General features: G+C 45.2%; 1 protein-coding gene and 1 pseudogene across 1 annotated transcript in view; one reads left to right on the top strand and one right to left on the bottom strand.

Moving 5' to 3' along the window:
• VWA3B (von Willebrand factor A domain containing 3B) overlaps positions 1 to 16,106 on the top strand; it is a 210,705-nt gene that overhangs the window by 17,972 nt on the left and 176,627 nt on the right. Inside the window, exons 4-6 of the mRNA XM_059942767.1 lie at positions 6,301 to 6,551; positions 8,290 to 8,449; positions 15,862 to 16,031. Of these exons, the coding sequence (XP_059798750.1) occupies positions 6,301 to 6,551; positions 8,290 to 8,449; positions 15,862 to 16,031 (581 nt within the window). The remainder of the gene's footprint in view (positions 1 to 6,300; positions 6,552 to 8,289; positions 8,450 to 15,861; positions 16,032 to 16,106) is intronic.
• On the bottom strand, positions 649 to 2,794 carry LOC132376654 (polyadenylate-binding protein 4-like; annotated as a pseudogene).

Below are 16,106 nucleotides of genomic sequence, written 5' to 3'. Positions count from 1 at the left end.
ATATGTATATATTATATATCACATCTCCTTTATCCATTCATATGTTGATGGATACTTAGGTTGCTTCCATACCTTCCATTATCTGGCTGCTGTAAATAATGCTGCTATGAACATTGGGCTGCATGTATACCTACAAATTAGTGTTTTCATTTTCTTTGGATATATACCCAGGAGAATTGCTGGATTATATGCCAGTTCTATTTTTAGTTTTTTGAAGAACTTCCATACTGTTTTTCATAGTGGCTGCACCAATTACATTCCCACCAACAGTGCAGGAGGGTTCCGTTATCTCCATTTCCTGAGCATTTGTTATTTGTGGTCTTTTTGATGATAGCCATTCTGACAGGTGTGAGCTGATATCTCATTGTGGTTTTGATTTGCATTTCTCTGATGATTAGTGACGTTGAGCATCTTTTCATGTGCCCGTTGACCATCTGTATGTCTTCTTTGGGAAAATGTCTATTTAGATCTTCTGCCCATTTTTTCAATTGAGCTTTTTTTTTTTTTATGGAGTTTTTTTCTTTATTGAGAAACTTAAGACTTGGATACATCAAATAAAACCAATTTCTGGGGGGAAAAAAAATCAAAACTCAAAATAGAAAAAAAAAAGTTAACACTGTCTGCGCCATATCAGAACCCAGAGAATATAATCTTTCAATTGAAAAATTCTAGGCACTTCAGAATTGACCTTTTGATACAAAATGACCTATTAAATTTGCAATTTGTGGTTCTTGGTGTTGCGGTCCATAGGACAAGCTAGGGCGTCTTCAAACCTTGAGCTGAATTCCATGAGGGTTTATTTGGCTTGTGAATCGTTTTGTCCTTGTCTAAGAGGTAGCAGCAGCGACAGCGCCCACCTTCTGGGCACCTTTCTTGGCATGATGAGCCTGTAGGACCGCCACAGCTTCATCCACGTTGGAGCAGAGAGACTCGGGGACTCCAGCATGTGCAGCAGCTCCGAGCTGTCAATCTCCAGCAGCATCCCCGTAATCTTCCCGGCCAGGTTTGAGTGCATCGTCTGGATGAGCAGGAACAAACGTTCACCCAGCATCTGCTTCTGTTCCTGGGGGGGTGCTGCGGCCAGCATGGAGGTGGTCAGCGGCTCCTGCCCCTGCACATGGACCGCAGGCTGGGGTGCCTGCAGGGGCCGGATGGCAGGGTGAGGGCTGCAGACACCGGAGGTGTATTTGTAAGGTGCAACAGCCCGAGGAGCAGTGACAGCAACAGCAGCACGAGGCGCTAGGTTCTGCACAGCTGCGGGAACACCTCCAGACTGGCAGCTGTCAGTCAGCCCTTGCTGGGTGGCACCAGCCCCACCAAAGTCTATAGCCAAGCAGTCTGGGCACTCAGACCTGACTCTGAGTGGTAGTAGGGAGGCTGCGAGAGGCCGGAGCATTACCAGCTGGAGCCAGATGGCGAAGAGCTGGACGACGCCCAGACTGGTGTATAGCACTTGTTATTCCTTGGAAGCCTCGAGGTCTCCCACCTTGCTGCAGCGTGGATTAGGCCTCATCTGTGCTAACTGGTTAGGTAATACGGAGGTCTTCCCTGAGCCTGTCGAACTGCTGGCACAAAGTAGCCCCCAGCTGCAGGCTGGAACTGATTTAAGATGGCATTGGCAGGGAGCGCTCTAATCCCGACCACCCGATGCATATACTGGTTGGTCAGGTGAGCCTTTCTCTCTTCCTTTCTCTGGGCCAGGGCGACATACAGTGGCTTGGAGCCCACGATGCGTCTGTTCATCTCTGTGACTGCTTTGGTTGCCTCTTCAGGGGATGAGAAGCAGACAAAGCCAAACCCTTTGCTTCTCCCATCCTCCAGCATTACCTTAGCACTGGTGATTGATCCAAAAGGAGAAAACTCTTTCCTTAACTTCTCGTCATCAATGGTGTCATCCAAGTTCTTAATGTAGAGATTCACCCCCTGATAGCGACTAATTCTCTCCTTTTTCAGCTGTTCAAATTTTCGCTTTAACTCGGCCTGCTGTTCCACTTTCTTCTGTGGAAATGGGAATGACTTTCCCACTGATTTCTTTTCCATTCATCTCTTCCACGGCCTTGTTGGAATCCTTGTGCTTTTCATAACTCACAAAGCCAAAGCTTTTGGACTTCCCACTGGGATCTCTCGTTACCTTGACACTTAGAGTCTTACCAAACTGGCTGAATAGCTCTTTCAGACTCTCATCATCTACCTCTTCCCCAGAGTTTTTGACACAAACATTGGTGAATTCCTTGGCTTTGGCTCCAAGCTCAGCTTCCCGCTCTTTTCGAGACTTGAATCTGCCCACAAACACTTTATGGTCATTGAGGAGCATGCAGTTCATCTTCTCGATGGCCTTGTCGGCAGCCTCCTGGGTCTCGAAGTGGACAAAGACGTAACCCTTAGAGCCGTTCTCATCACACACCACCTTGCAGGACAGAATGTTTCCAAAAGCAGAAAAAGTATCATAAAGTGCCTTGCTATCTATAGATTTGTCCAGGTTCTTGATGAAGACGTTTCCCACGCCAGATTTTCTCAGAGAGGGATCCCTCTGAGACCACATGATACGGATTGGCTTTCTGTTGATCACATCAAAGTTCATGGTATCCAAAGCCCGCTCAGCATCAGCCGGCTGCCGGAAGTTGACGTAGGCATAACCCAGGGAGCGGCGGGTGATCATATCGCGGCAGACCCAGATGGATAGCACAGGCCCCACAGGACTGAACTTTTCGTTCAGCATGGCCTCGGTGATGTCCGAGTGCAGGTCACCCACGTACAGGGAGGCCATGGGGTAGCTGCTGGCCGCAGCGTTCATCTCCCCACCACTCCGAGCCCCGCCAGGAGGACTTCTTAGAGGGACCACACAGGACAAAGGGGGCTCCGCTCCGAGCCGTGGCCCATGCCGCGGCTCACAGGTGGCAGTGAAGCTCAGAGAAGCTGGAGTCGGCTCTGTGGGCCGGAGAGGAGTCTGGGGGCTGCTCAGAGGAGACTGCCAAACCGCAGACAAAAGGCTCTCAAAAACAATATGGCCCTCCCTGGGAGTTTGCAATTTTCAGCTGTCCTGGTCTGGAAGCTCCTAATTTCAAAAAATGAAAAAAAGTAAAACGGGGACTGTCCTCCAAATTACAAAAATTCTTCCAGAGGCAACCCCGTGGTGCCCACGGCGGCCTCCGGAACGTGCGTTTGTCTATAAATATAGGCCTCGGGCTCCCAGCGGTTTAAGATTACGGCAGCCCGGGGAAGAGGGAAACCAAATAGTTGTCGGTGCCGAGTCGGCAAGCCCCCAGGCTGCCGGAAGGCGCAGGCGCCACCCACCCGGGGAGGCGAAGGGCAGCGCGGACACGTGCAGCGCGGAGGCCGGCGCGCTGGGGGCGGGGGCGGCTGGCGCGGGGCTGCCACGTGACGCTGCCGGGCGGCGGGCGGAGGCGCTTGGACGCGGGCGCGCGAGCGGCTCACCACCGGGCCGACGGGCGGGGACTGACGGACGCCCAGGGGCGGCGGCGGCGGCGGCGGCGTGGGGCAGGCCGGAAGCGTGCCGAAGTGACTTCCCCGCGGGTTCTCTTGAGGAGGATTTGCTCTTTTTCTTTCTTTCTTTTTTTTTTTTTTTAAAGCTTTAAAAGCGTTTCCGGTTTTTTTTTCTTTTCTTTTTTTTTCTTCAGGCTGCTAGGCCTGAAAGCGGCGGAGGCTGCGGCGACCCAGGGCAGAGAGCGAGTTGTTTGTTTTTTTGATATTGATTTGTATGACTATATATTTTGGATATTAATCCCTTATCAGTCATATCATTTGCAAATATTTTCTCCCATTCAGAAGGTTATCTTTTCATTTTGCCAGTGGTTTCATATGCTGTGCAAAAGCTTTTCAGTTTAATTAGGTCCCATTTATTCACTTTTGCTTTTGTTTCCTTTGCCTTAGGAGACAGATTCAAAAAGATATTGCTGCGATTTATGTCAAAGAGTCTTCTGCCTGTGTTTTCCCCTAGGAGTTTTATGGTTTCCAGTATTACATTTAGGTCTTTAATTCATTTTGAGGTTATTTTTGTATGCAGTGTGAGAAAATATTCTAATTTTATTCTTTTACAAGTAGCTGTCTTGTTTTCCCAGCACCACTTATTGAAGGGAGTGTCTTTTCCCAATTGTATATTCTTGCCTCTTTTGTCATAAATTAATTGACCATAAATGCATGGGTTTATTTCTGGGCTGTCTGTTCTGCGTCATTGATCTATGTGTCTGTTTTTGTGCCAGTACCATACTGTTTTGATTGCTGGCTTTGTAGTATAGTCTGAAGTCAGGGAACATGATACCTCCAGCTCTGTTCTTCTTTCTAGATTTCTTCGGCTATTCACGGTCTTTTGTGTTTTCATACAAATTTTAAAATTATTTGTTCTAGTTCTGTGAAAAATGCCATTGGTATTTTGATAACGCTGGCATTAAATATATAGGTTGCCTTGGGTAGTATGGTCATTTTAACAATATTAATTCTTCCAATCCATGAACACAGTGTATCTTTCTATCTGTTTGTGTCATCTTTAATTTCTTTCATTAGTGTCTTAATAGTTTTCTGAGTACAGGTGTTTTTACTTTTACCTCCTTAGATTTATTCCTAGGTATTTTATTCTTTTTGATGTGATAGTAAATGGGATTGTTTTCTTAATTTCTCTTTCTGGTAGTTCATTGTTAGTGTATAGAACTACAACAAATTTCTGTATACTAATTTTGTATCCTGAATTCATTGATGAACTCTGGTAGTTTTTTGGTGGTGTCTTTAGGATTTTCTATGTGTAATATCATGTCATTTGCAAATAGTGACAGTTTTACTTCTTCCCCAATTTGAATTCCTTTTATTTCTTTTTTGTCTGATTGCTCTGGCTAAGACTTACAATACTATGTTGAATTAAAGCAAGAGCAGGCATCCTGGTCTTGTTCCTGATCTTAGAGGAAATGCTTTCAGCTTTTCACCATCAAGTATGCTGTTAGCTATAGGTTTATCGTATATGGCCTTTATTTTGTCGAGGTATGTTCCCTCTATATCCACTTTGTGGAGAGTTTTTTTTTTTTAATCATAAATGGATGTTAAGTTTTGTCAAAAGCTTTTTCTGCATCCATTGAGATGATAATATGATTTTTATTCTTCAGTTTGTTAAAGTGGTGTATCACACTTATTGATTTGCAGGTACTGAACCATCCTTGCATCTCCGGGATAAATCCCACTTGATCATGATATATGATCCATTTAATGTATTTTTGGATTTGGTTTGCTAATATTTTGTTGAAGATTTTTGCATCTATGTTAATCAGTGATAAGCCTGTAATTTTCTCTTTTTGTGATAATCTAGTTTTGGTATCAGGGTGATGCTGGCCTGGTAGAATGAGTTTGGAAGTGTTCTTTCCTTTGCAATTTTTTTGGAATAGTTTGAGAAGGATAGGTGTTAACTCTCCTCTAAATGTTTGGTAGAATTCACCTGTGAAGCCATCTGGTTCTAGACTTTTGTTTTGGGGGAGTTGTTGGGATTTTTTTTATTACTGATTCAATTTCATTACTGATAATTGGCCTGTTCATATTTTCTATTTCTTCCTGGTTCCATCTGGGAGATTTGTGCATTTCTTCATTTTATTGGTGTATAGTTGTTCATAACAATCTTTTATGATCCTTTATATTTCTGTGTTGTTGGTTGTAAGTTTTTCTTTTTCATTCCTGGTTTTATTGATTTGGGCACTCTCTTTTTTTCTCTATGAGTCTGGCTAAAGGTTTATCAGTTTTGTTTATCTTTTCAAAGAACCAACTCTTAGTTTCGTTGTTATTTTCTCTTGCTTCTTTAGTCTCTATTTCATTTATTTCTGCTCTGATCTTTATGATTTCCTTCTTTCTACTAACTCCATGTTTTGTTTGTTCATCTTTTTCTAGTTCCTTTAGGAACTTTTTTCCCCTCTGCCTTTGCTGATCTCTCTTTTCTTCTACCTAATTTCTTAAAGTACCCCTGAGCATTTTCAGATAAAAATAATTCTGTAACTAGAAAGATTAAACACAATCTGGAAACACATTTTTATAAAAAGAGTGCTATATTTTTGAATGGATTTCATCACCATGTTTCCTTCTATGGTGAATTATCCAAGGGCTTTTCAGTTGAAAGATTGGAAGACTTCCTCCTGGATTATGTGGAGTTTGAAGGATCATCTATGAAACTGTTATTAATGTACAGTTCTTGATGGCATAGCCCATGACTCAGTGGGCCCTATTGTTCCTGGCTGCAGTGTGGTTCAAATGACTTGATTTGGTGTGCTTTTATTAATTTTATTTTATTTTGTCACTTTTATTTTCATTAAGTTGACAGCCAAATCAGAACTGATCTATCAGTATGTGGAACACTTAACACAAGCTGTGGAGAACTACAAGCAGCGGATGGACTGGCTCACCAGCAACAGCCGGCAGATATTTGGTGTCATCTTGGAACAGTGCATCACCATAGTGCTGGATTTTGGCGGCATGCTGGAGGAGGAGCTTAATCTGTGCCAAGATGCTCTAATCATGGTCCTGCAGGAGCAGGTGGCTCACATAGCCAAGTTCAATATCATATGGTGAGTTCCCATAGGAAAGGAGTATTTCCCTGAAACTTCATGAGTAATTTTCATGTATTTGGAGTTAAGGAGCATAACTAACACAGTTAGATCTGTGGGGAAGGAGGAGCTATAATCTTGTAATTTCCTAGAATATATCATTCCAGCAGAAAACCCACAATGAGTAAGTCTTAAAAACTTTTATCTGCTTTGTATATGGCATCTTAGTTTTCAAATTAGAAGAGACTTTAAAACATTCTTTTCTTCAGTGTATGGTATGGCAAGGTCAAAATATAAGAATATAAATTCTTAAAATTAAAATTCCTTCACACATTTTACACTTTAGGTTCAATAATGAATTCCAATGTTACAAATTTCACTGCTTTTCAGATTGAGTTTGCAGCTGAAATTGATTTCCCCTGTAAGTTGACCCCCTTTAATCAGAACAACAGGTGGCTGGCTTTATAGACTTTCCCATATTTCAGAGTTTTCACAATCAATTTTTTACAGATTCTTGGATTCAAGAGAATTTGGACTTTAGCACTGACTTCTCATGTGGAACAGTGGCTGTACTTCTCTGACAGAAAACATCTGGATGAGAGGGACATCTATCTAATTGAGTTTTTCTTTTTTAAGTAAAATATTTTCAGCTAAACAGATGACACCTTTGAGGATGCTGCCTAATTGTGTTCTATCCCAGGTTTCTATTTCTGTCGCAGTTATATTATTGAAAGAATTAAGTCATTAAGTCTACAGTGCTTTAGCTTCCTTGGAAATGTGTGCTATAGCATAGATGCCACTCAGCCAGATTCTCTACCCAGTGGGCCACACAGAGGTAAGGCAGCCTCTGTATCTGGAGGTGGGCTAGGAGGGGCAAATCAGGCTGATTCATTTAGTCCAGGATTCACAGAATTCTTATAATTACAAATTCATAAGTGATTCATAAAATTTGTTTAATTATAAACACAGAGATAAACTCAAGTGGCCCTTGTTTTTTGGGGGTATTCCATCACATTTCTAAGCTCAAATTAAATGACTGAATCAAAATGTCCCAGGATTTAAAAACTTATGCTCTGCTGAACTCAAAATAATACTATTTTTGATCCAAAAAAGGTAACTGATGGGAATCTTTCAGAACAATGAAAACAATGTAATAAAAGAATTAGAAGTAAAATTGTGGAGTAACAAAATTGTTGCCGATGTTGCAAATCTTAATGCTGTGAATCCTTATAAACTTACTATTCACAGAAGACTGTTGCATCTAAACCTTCCTATTTATGAAAATAACTTTCCTCAATAATATTGACATTAAAAAATTTTTATTGAAATATAGTTGATTTACAATGTGGTGTTAGTTTCAGGTATACAGCAAAGTGATTCAGTTTTATATATGTGTATATACATATTCCTTTTTAGATTCTTTTCCATTATAGATTATTACAAGATATTGAATGTAGTTCCCTGTGCACGTTCCTCAGTAATTTTAATGCAATTGTTAATGTTCAATTTTTGAGATTTTTAAATTATCCTGTAAACGTTGTTTTTCCCAGTCAGTACAGCTTATGGAAGGTCATAGTGCTTTGGAAACCTGCCTTAAACAGCTCGCCTGTTTTCTCGGTAACTTTGAGAGGGCTGGGAGCTGTGTTTTCTTTCTCTCAGCTCTGGTGACATTGGGTGTCTTGCTGCTCGTAGCTGTGAGACTGAGGGCTGACAGCTACATTGACCACTGCCAGTGACAGCCCCATGCGGTCCCTTTCAGGGTTTCTCAAGAGCCTGTGAAGTGGCAGGAAGGTGCTGTTCCTGTGACGGCACAATCCATAGCCGCTGCCATCAGCTGGGTTGAGAAATCGCCTTTTGAGCTGGCTCTGAGCCAGACTAGCCACTTAGACGCTCTGCTGGAGGCGGGGAAAGACGAATCGGTAAGTGTGTGTCCGTGTCTGCTCCCACGTCACGAAGGTGGCTTCGCGCTTATTCCTTCACACTCAGTATCCGCATACTGCCTTCCAGCCGAGCTTGGGCCCTTCCAGTTGCATCCCACAGAGACTGCATCCTTGGCATTCAAGAGCCTCAGCAGTCTTAATCCTGTTCACCTCTGAATTTGGAACCAATTGATAAATAGGTGACAGGCCCCAGATGGGGATCAAAAGAGCATCTCTGGTGATGGCAGAGCTGCACCAACCAAAATGAGACTCTAAGACCTGAGCCTGGCTGGGCTTCCCCTGGGGGGCGTCACTGGGGCCGCAGGGCAGACCCTCATTTAGCCGCTGCCAGGAGAGCCACGTGCTGCTCCCAGCCCCCGAGCATCGAGAAAGGAAGGGAGTGAGGCCGTCAGTGTGCATCTCTAATGCTTCAGTTCCACTCTTGCTCTCCTGACAATTAGATAAACCCATCTCTTATGGGAGGAGAGGTTGGAAGACTCCTCACTGAACCTTGAGGATGAGGAAATAGGGTTTCCCCAGCATCCATGCTCTGAATCTTTCCCAGTTCCTCTTCTTCACAGATGGGTCCATCATGTGCTTTCCAAGGTGAAGTGTATCCCAGCCAGTGTGTCATCCGTTCTTGAATGCTGATGCATTCACATAAGCTTTTTGATAGGGACCTTTTGGATATAAAGCTTTACCTGGAAGAAGTGATTAACTGGTGGTGTTTTATATCTCTTTTAGCCACAAGACTGTGTGTGTGTGTGTTTTTTTTAAACATCTTTATTGGAGTATAATTGCTTTACAGTGGTGTGTTAGTTTCTGCTTTATAACAAAGTGAGTCAGTTTTACATATACATATGTTCCCATATCTCTTCCCTCTTGCATCTCCCTCCCTCCCACCCTCCCTATCCCACCCCTCTAGGTGGTCACAAAGCACCGAGCTGATCTCCCTGTGCTATGTGGCTGCTTCCCACTAGGTATCTATTTTACATTTGGTAGTGTATATATGTCCATGCCACTCTCTCACCCTGTCACATCTCACCCCTCCCCCTCCCCCTGTCCTCAAGTCCATTCTCTAGTAGGTCTGTGTCTTTATTCCCGTCTTGCCACTAGGTTCTTCATGACCTTTTTTTTTTTTTTTCCTTAGATTCTATATATATGTGCTAGCATACTGTATTTGTTTTTCTCTTTCTGACTTACTTCACTCTATATGACAGACTCTAACTCCATCCAATGGAGGTATTTGTAGTGAGGTGGATGGAGTTAGAGTCTGTCATAAAGAGTGTGTGTTTTTGTGAGCAGCTCTAATGGTGGGACTGTTAAGGGTAGTGACAGGCTAGAGAGGAAGTACTCTGGGCACATGAGGTCCTTAGGCCAGCCTTACTCCCCAGGTAGGGATAGGTCTGCTTTCTTTTGGGATACAGATGCTTAACTAATCCTTATTAATTGATTAATATTAATTAATACTTACTTGCTTCTTCCACTCTGGAATCCCGGGGATTCTGCAGTTTTCAAGCTTTACTCTGCTGCATTAAGAAGTCCTTTCTTGGGCAAGGTGGCCATGTGTTGGCACCTTGAAAGGAGAGCTCCCAGTGGTCACCAGACCGTGTTTATTGATACTGAGGGTGATGGTTTGAAATTGGAAACATACTGTTTATCCTCAGAAAGCCAGAGGAACAAATGTTTCCCATTAAAGAAGAACGAAATGCAAGCAACTTTGTTCTTTGGCCTTTTAAGTTTGTTTTAACATCTGTAAAATTTCAAATGTCTGGACACCTTAATAAGCATTCAAGAAATGGAATATTTCACAGGCTCTTGGATGTGTGTGTGTGTGTGTGTGTGTGCGTGCGTACGTGGGTGTTCTCCTTCTTTGTTCACCTGGCTCCCCGGTCATAGGTGGCTCTGGCAACCTGACCTGACTGCAAGATTTCCTGGTGACCTTGACTTTCTATTTTACTTCCCTCTGGTTTGTATGTCTCCTTTCTCTGGGGGGTTTTTCCCTAGCCTAGGAAATGTGTAACAATTTAGTGAGTTCCAGGGAAGTTCTGTAGAAGAGGAATAACCAAGAAGGTAGCTTCCAGGCAATGGTCATCAAATGCCACGTGAAAACTCTTGAGAAGAGACCACGGGGTATGAAAGATGCTAAACATATTCAGACCATGGTATTCTCCACCCAGAGCTTATATCTGGCTGTGGTCCTGAGGAAAAGTTTAGTAAATGCAACTGCCTCACATATAAAAATGCCGTGCTCTGTGTCTTATGAGGAGTAAAGAAAAGCATGCATGGGGACTTCCCTGGCAGTCCAGTGATTAAGACTCCGTGCTTCCACCGCAGGGGGCACGGGTTCGATCCCTGACTGGGGAAGATCCCACATGCTGTGCGGTGTGGCCAAAAAAAAAAAAAAAACATAAATGAGACTTTAAAAACAAAAACAAAACTATTAAAAACTGGAACTTCCCTGACAGTCCAGTGGTTAAGACTCTGCGTTTCCACTTCAGGGGGCATGGGTCTGATCCTTGGTTGGGGAACTAAGATCCTGCATATCTTGCAGAGCGGCCAAAAATAACCCCAGAAACGCAGGCATGTGTTAGGGGTGGGGAGAGAAACGGTTCCCATAAAGACCTGCTGCTCTGCCCTGAGCCCCTCATGTCCACCCCAGTGAGTTTCCAGTTGATCCATTTGGCTGCAGTTTGCTATGAACAGAAAGGATTTAAGGCTTAAGAAATGTTTTGAACAGTAAATCTAAAACCCGCAGTCTTTTCCTGCTCATGATAACCTGCTTTGAGTTTTCATCTCCCTCCGTGAGTGGATCCTGAGAGGAACCAAGAAAGTGGGTATTGTCTTGTGTTCAAAGATTAACAGGGAAGTTGGGGTTTTGTACCCGTTCCACGTGAAGAGGGAGGGCTGACTGCTGTGCTTGGTTACGATGGAGGAGAATGCCCAGAGGCCACTGGCCTCCAGGACTGGTCTTTGTAACCATGGGCGGGCCAGGAAGGTTTACCAGAGACAGATGACAGAGCGTGAGCCTTCGGGTCCAGGAAGAGCCCGGGCAGAGTGTGGGGTCTGTTTAAGTCGTGTATCTCATAGCGGCACATGAGGAGCACCATTGATGGATGAATTACTGGTGTACCCTGTAAAACAGAACCTGGTTCATGGGAAGGGCAGCCCGTGGAGTACTGAGGAGATGTTTAGAGGGGCTGGTGTTGCCTTCAGAGCCCAGGCATGTGTCTGGCACAGGGTTTCTACTCTGCAGCGTCCTCTGGTCTCTGGATGCGTCTTTTGGAAGTTGGTAGCTTCCCTGGCCTTTTTGAGGAGGGGTGCTGTGTCAGGAGGCCCCGGATGGCCTGCTGACCCAGGATGAGAAGGGTCCTTAGGAAAGAGATGGCTGTTTATCCAAAGCCCCAATTCCCAGCTACCTAAGGGAGGGACCTTCCTTCTGCTTTCAAAGCCACCTGTATTTCTCTTTGTGTTCTCTCATCCTCTCTTCCATCTACCTGATAGGCACAAATTTGTTCACTTTTTAAAAACAAAATCATATTGACTGAGAGACTAAGTGGGTGAATTAGAGGCAGACCCACATGATTCCATAAGGACCCTTCACCACTGGGCAGTGAGAAGGACTGGCCGCGTCAGTCATGGCCCTGGCATTTCATTTTCTTCCTTGCTGCGGCTCAGACAGGCATCACATCTTTTCATCTTTGCCTTAGCATTGCCTAGCAATGGCAGTGCCTAGCATGGGCTCGATAAATGTTTGTTGAACAGTGAAGGAATAGAAAGGAAATAATGTCGATATTCTTGAGATTGGGGGTTAGAGGTGGGTCCAAGAGATTCCCATCCCCAAGCTATGGTACAGATTTGAGGTTTTTTGAATTGAAGGGAGGTGGCCTGCATGGGACCAGGTGGGTGAATTTGCTGAGCCTTGTATGCCTGTGATGGGAAGTTGGGTTGGAATAGGGATCCTGAAGCCCAAGAGGCTGGAACAGTGGTGGTGGTCAATGGTGTTAGGAGGAATCTGAGAAGGGAGCTGGGTCAATAGCAAGGGGCAGTCACCACCTTTGGGTGGGGGGTGCGGTCAGAAAATCCAAATGGGCTGAACTAGGGAGGGCGGCCACAGGCACAGGGAAGATCTGGAAGTTAGATCCAAGCTCTGGAGTTGGTCAACACTGATGTTATGGTCAAAGTTATATGAAGGATAAGACAGAACTTGCTGGACCTCTCGCTGCTGTTCTGGCTGACTTTCATTTTTGTTTCCTTGCAAAGTGGGAGTTTTTACACCCAGAGGCCTTGGGAGCTTCTAACAGGCTGGAGCAGACGGCGGGCAGAGTGGAAGCAGCTGCTCCCAGTTTGGTTCTTCTTTTCCCCAAAACCCATGGCTGGGAAGATGGCAAGGCCTCCTTGGTCAGGTGGATTGCAGGTTACCTTGGGAAGCTGCAGAACATGTGGCCCGACAGAATAAGACATTTCAAGTGAAAACATAAAGGCTCCAACCTATTTTACGTAGTATAAAGTGGCAAGAGTTTTTGAGTCATGGTTAAATAGCTGCATGGAACCCAAATATTTTCTATGTCTGGTGTTACCAAATTCGGTACAAATCAGCATTTAAGGCGATGCTGGTCAGTGAAGAAGCTGCTTCTGGTCCCCTTGCCCTCAAGGAGCACAGAGGTACTGGTTAAGGAGTGAGGATTCCCATGAGGGTAATTCCCTTGAGCCAGACAACCTCCTGGACCCAACTTTTGGTCAGTGGTAGTGAGATTGGGGGTAGGAGCCTTGGATGGTGTGGGGACCAAGGAGATGAAAACAGCGCCCACCCCTGGCCACCTTCTTGTCGCATGATCTCGCCTCTCCAGTTCCGGGATTCACCGCCATCTCTAACACATGAGGACCAGTCTTGCCATGATGAGCAGACAGAGTGCAGTGGCTGAAAAAAGCAAGGACAGAAGTTCGTGAGGTCAGGCAGGCTGGGTTCACTGGCTGCTCACCCGGGTCAAATAATCTGTCTAGGCCTCAGTTTCTTCATCTGTAAACTGGGCATGATAACAAGAATTCAAATTTATGTTAGCTTATCATCCCCAATAGCAGACGACCTCAAAGCCATTTCACTTTCAAAGGCATTTTGCCAAATTTGGGGGGATAGTAGTAGGTAGCACACTTATCGTCCTCTCTGTTTTTCTAAGTGTCATTATGTGAGCAGAAAGGAGAGGCAGAAAGGCAGTGTGCAGATGGCGGTAAGGTAGCTGGTCTCTGCGAAAGCATATCCCTGGAAATCTGGAGCACGGATAACTGAGAGTTGACCGAAAACACAGGCAACTAAGAAGCTGAGTAAGGACCTTAGTGAATAGTGAATAACCCCATAGCCTTAATTAATGAAGGAAAGGAAATCCTGACTCACTGCTGGCTATAGCAATTTCTAGTTTGCTGAAGTCTCGAGGGAAAAAGCATCTCTGCGTGAGGATTTCAGGCTCTTGGGTTATTGCCAGAGCAAAGAAGCTGTGTTTACACAGCATGCGCTGGAGACAGAGGGAGTCAGAAGCTGCCGACAGACCAGCCAGAGTTGTTTGTCCTCACTCACTTCCCTGTTGATGTACCAAACCCTAGAATATGCTCCCTGGGTCTGTTCCCCTGTCTTGAGCCATGTGTGTTCTTAGACCCTCTGAGAGGATGAAGCTGTCCTCATGCTAAACTTGGGCACCAACACAGCTGGAAAACTAGTAACTGCAGCTCAGTGGAGCCTATTCAAGACGTCTTACAGAAGGTAATGTCTAACACCGGGAAGAGAACAACATAGAATGCATTTTCTGGAAGAATAGTATTAGTTGTATAATCAGGAATCTGGAGAACACTTTCTTCCTCCTGTCAGTGTTTTTTCTGCTTCTCAGGTGACTGACTGGGAGAAATGTACAACCTTCCTCAGTCTTTACCTCCCATGAGGTACTTCTGAAAATCAGGGACTTTGTGATGAAGAGCCTGAGAGAGAGAGTCATGGGGGCAGGAAGACTCTTTGTGCCCAGCCTGGGGAGGAATGTTGCTGAAGTAGGCTGGGCTCAGCTCCCACCCCGGCTGTCTCCTGACTCCCAGCCTGCCCCCTGCTGCCACAGACCGGGTGTCCTAAGCAGCTGGGAGCTGACCCTCAGCCCACCTCTCTCTGGGCCAGGTAGCTTTAAGTCCCAGCTTTGAAGTCGAGGTGAGGTAATTGACTATTTATCTTCAGCTAACTGGGGATGTGTGATTAGAAGCTCATGAATCCTAAAGGGCTGGTGACATCTGTTTATCCCTTAAAACACAATACAGAGACTCCCCTGGTGGTCCAGTGGCTAAGACTCCCCTCTCCCAATGCAGGGGCCCACGTTTGATCCCTGGTCAGGGAACTAGATCCCACATGCATGCTGCAACTAACAGTTTGCATGCCACAACTAAGAGCCAGCACAGCCAAATATATAAATATTTTAAAAAACACAATATATTTGCTGGGGGTTTCTGCCCCAGTTATCTGTGGAGACAATCACTTAGGGTGCTTTTAGGGGCGGGTTTAGATGATACGTGTTCCTGGCTTTACCTGTGGTTTTACTTTCTGTGATTTATATACATACGTAAGTGTACGCCATCTTGTTTAAGCTCAGTCATGAAGTCAACTGCATAATCTCCCTTTTCACAAGTGAAGAAACTGAACCTAAACCACTTGCCCGAGGTTACAGAACTCCTCAGTGGCAGGGGAGACCCTTAGAGCAGTGTGGTTAAGGGTGGGGCCCAGTGGATGGCATCAACATCTTTAAATTAAGCAGGGACCACTTTGGCATCGTCTCCTACCTGGGTGAGGTATTCATCTCCCAGGTTCCTGGTTTAAAGCTGGTGTGTGTGTGTGTGTGTGTGTGTGTTTCCTGATTCCTGGCCTGGTGTGGGTCCTGACTGGCCGTGTGAAGTCAGGACAGCCTCACCTCCCCAGGTGAGTGTATGTCCCGGAGGTGAGACCAGCTGGGAATATGCCCTCCTTCCCACACGCGGCCTCAGACTGAGGATGCCTGAGCCGGCACTGCAGAATTCTGGCACCGCCATAGGGAATTGCTAATAAGCTTCCTGCCCCCAGTGGCCGGCCGACACTTCCTTCATTCGTGGACTTGAGAATAGCCACTCCTGACCTGCGTAATTTATTCGTGGGCTCAGAGGAAGCTCTTCTCCAAATCCACCAACCATATCCTTCCCATGCGAAGCCTGACACTTCTTAGCACCGGGCCTTGAATATCTTACTGACTTTGGCCCCAGCACATCGTCATGAAACATTGAGCAGTGCTGCTCTTCTTTCTGCCCACTTATTTTTTTAAAGAGGCAGGTTTATAGAGAGTATATTGCCGATGAGTCTGGTTCACGGTGAGGGTGCATCAGGGAAATAAACTGTTGGTGTCACTGTTCTGCAGGTTGAATCCATTTATTACTTTGTGGTGGGGGATGTTCCAGAGGAATCCAAGGAGCTTCTCCTTCAGAGGGCTTTGGAGGTCCCATATCCTGTCTGCACGGTGTCCTTCAATGCCAGACGAGAGGGCACGACAGCTTTCTTAAAGGATCTGAGTGCCAAGACCCAAAGCAGGTAGGCAGAAAACGTGCTCTGGGAAGACCGCGAGCGAGCTGCGTGCTTGCACGTAGTCGACAGTGGGTCTTGATT

Source organism: Balaenoptera ricei, chromosome 13 (assembly GCF_028023285.1).
Source record: "Balaenoptera ricei isolate mBalRic1 chromosome 13, mBalRic1.hap2, whole genome shotgun sequence".
Lineage (NCBI taxonomy): Eukaryota > Metazoa > Chordata > Mammalia > Artiodactyla > Balaenopteridae > Balaenoptera > Balaenoptera ricei.
Note: the sequence above shows the minus strand (reverse complement) of the source record. Positions and strands in the feature narration are given on the sequence as shown.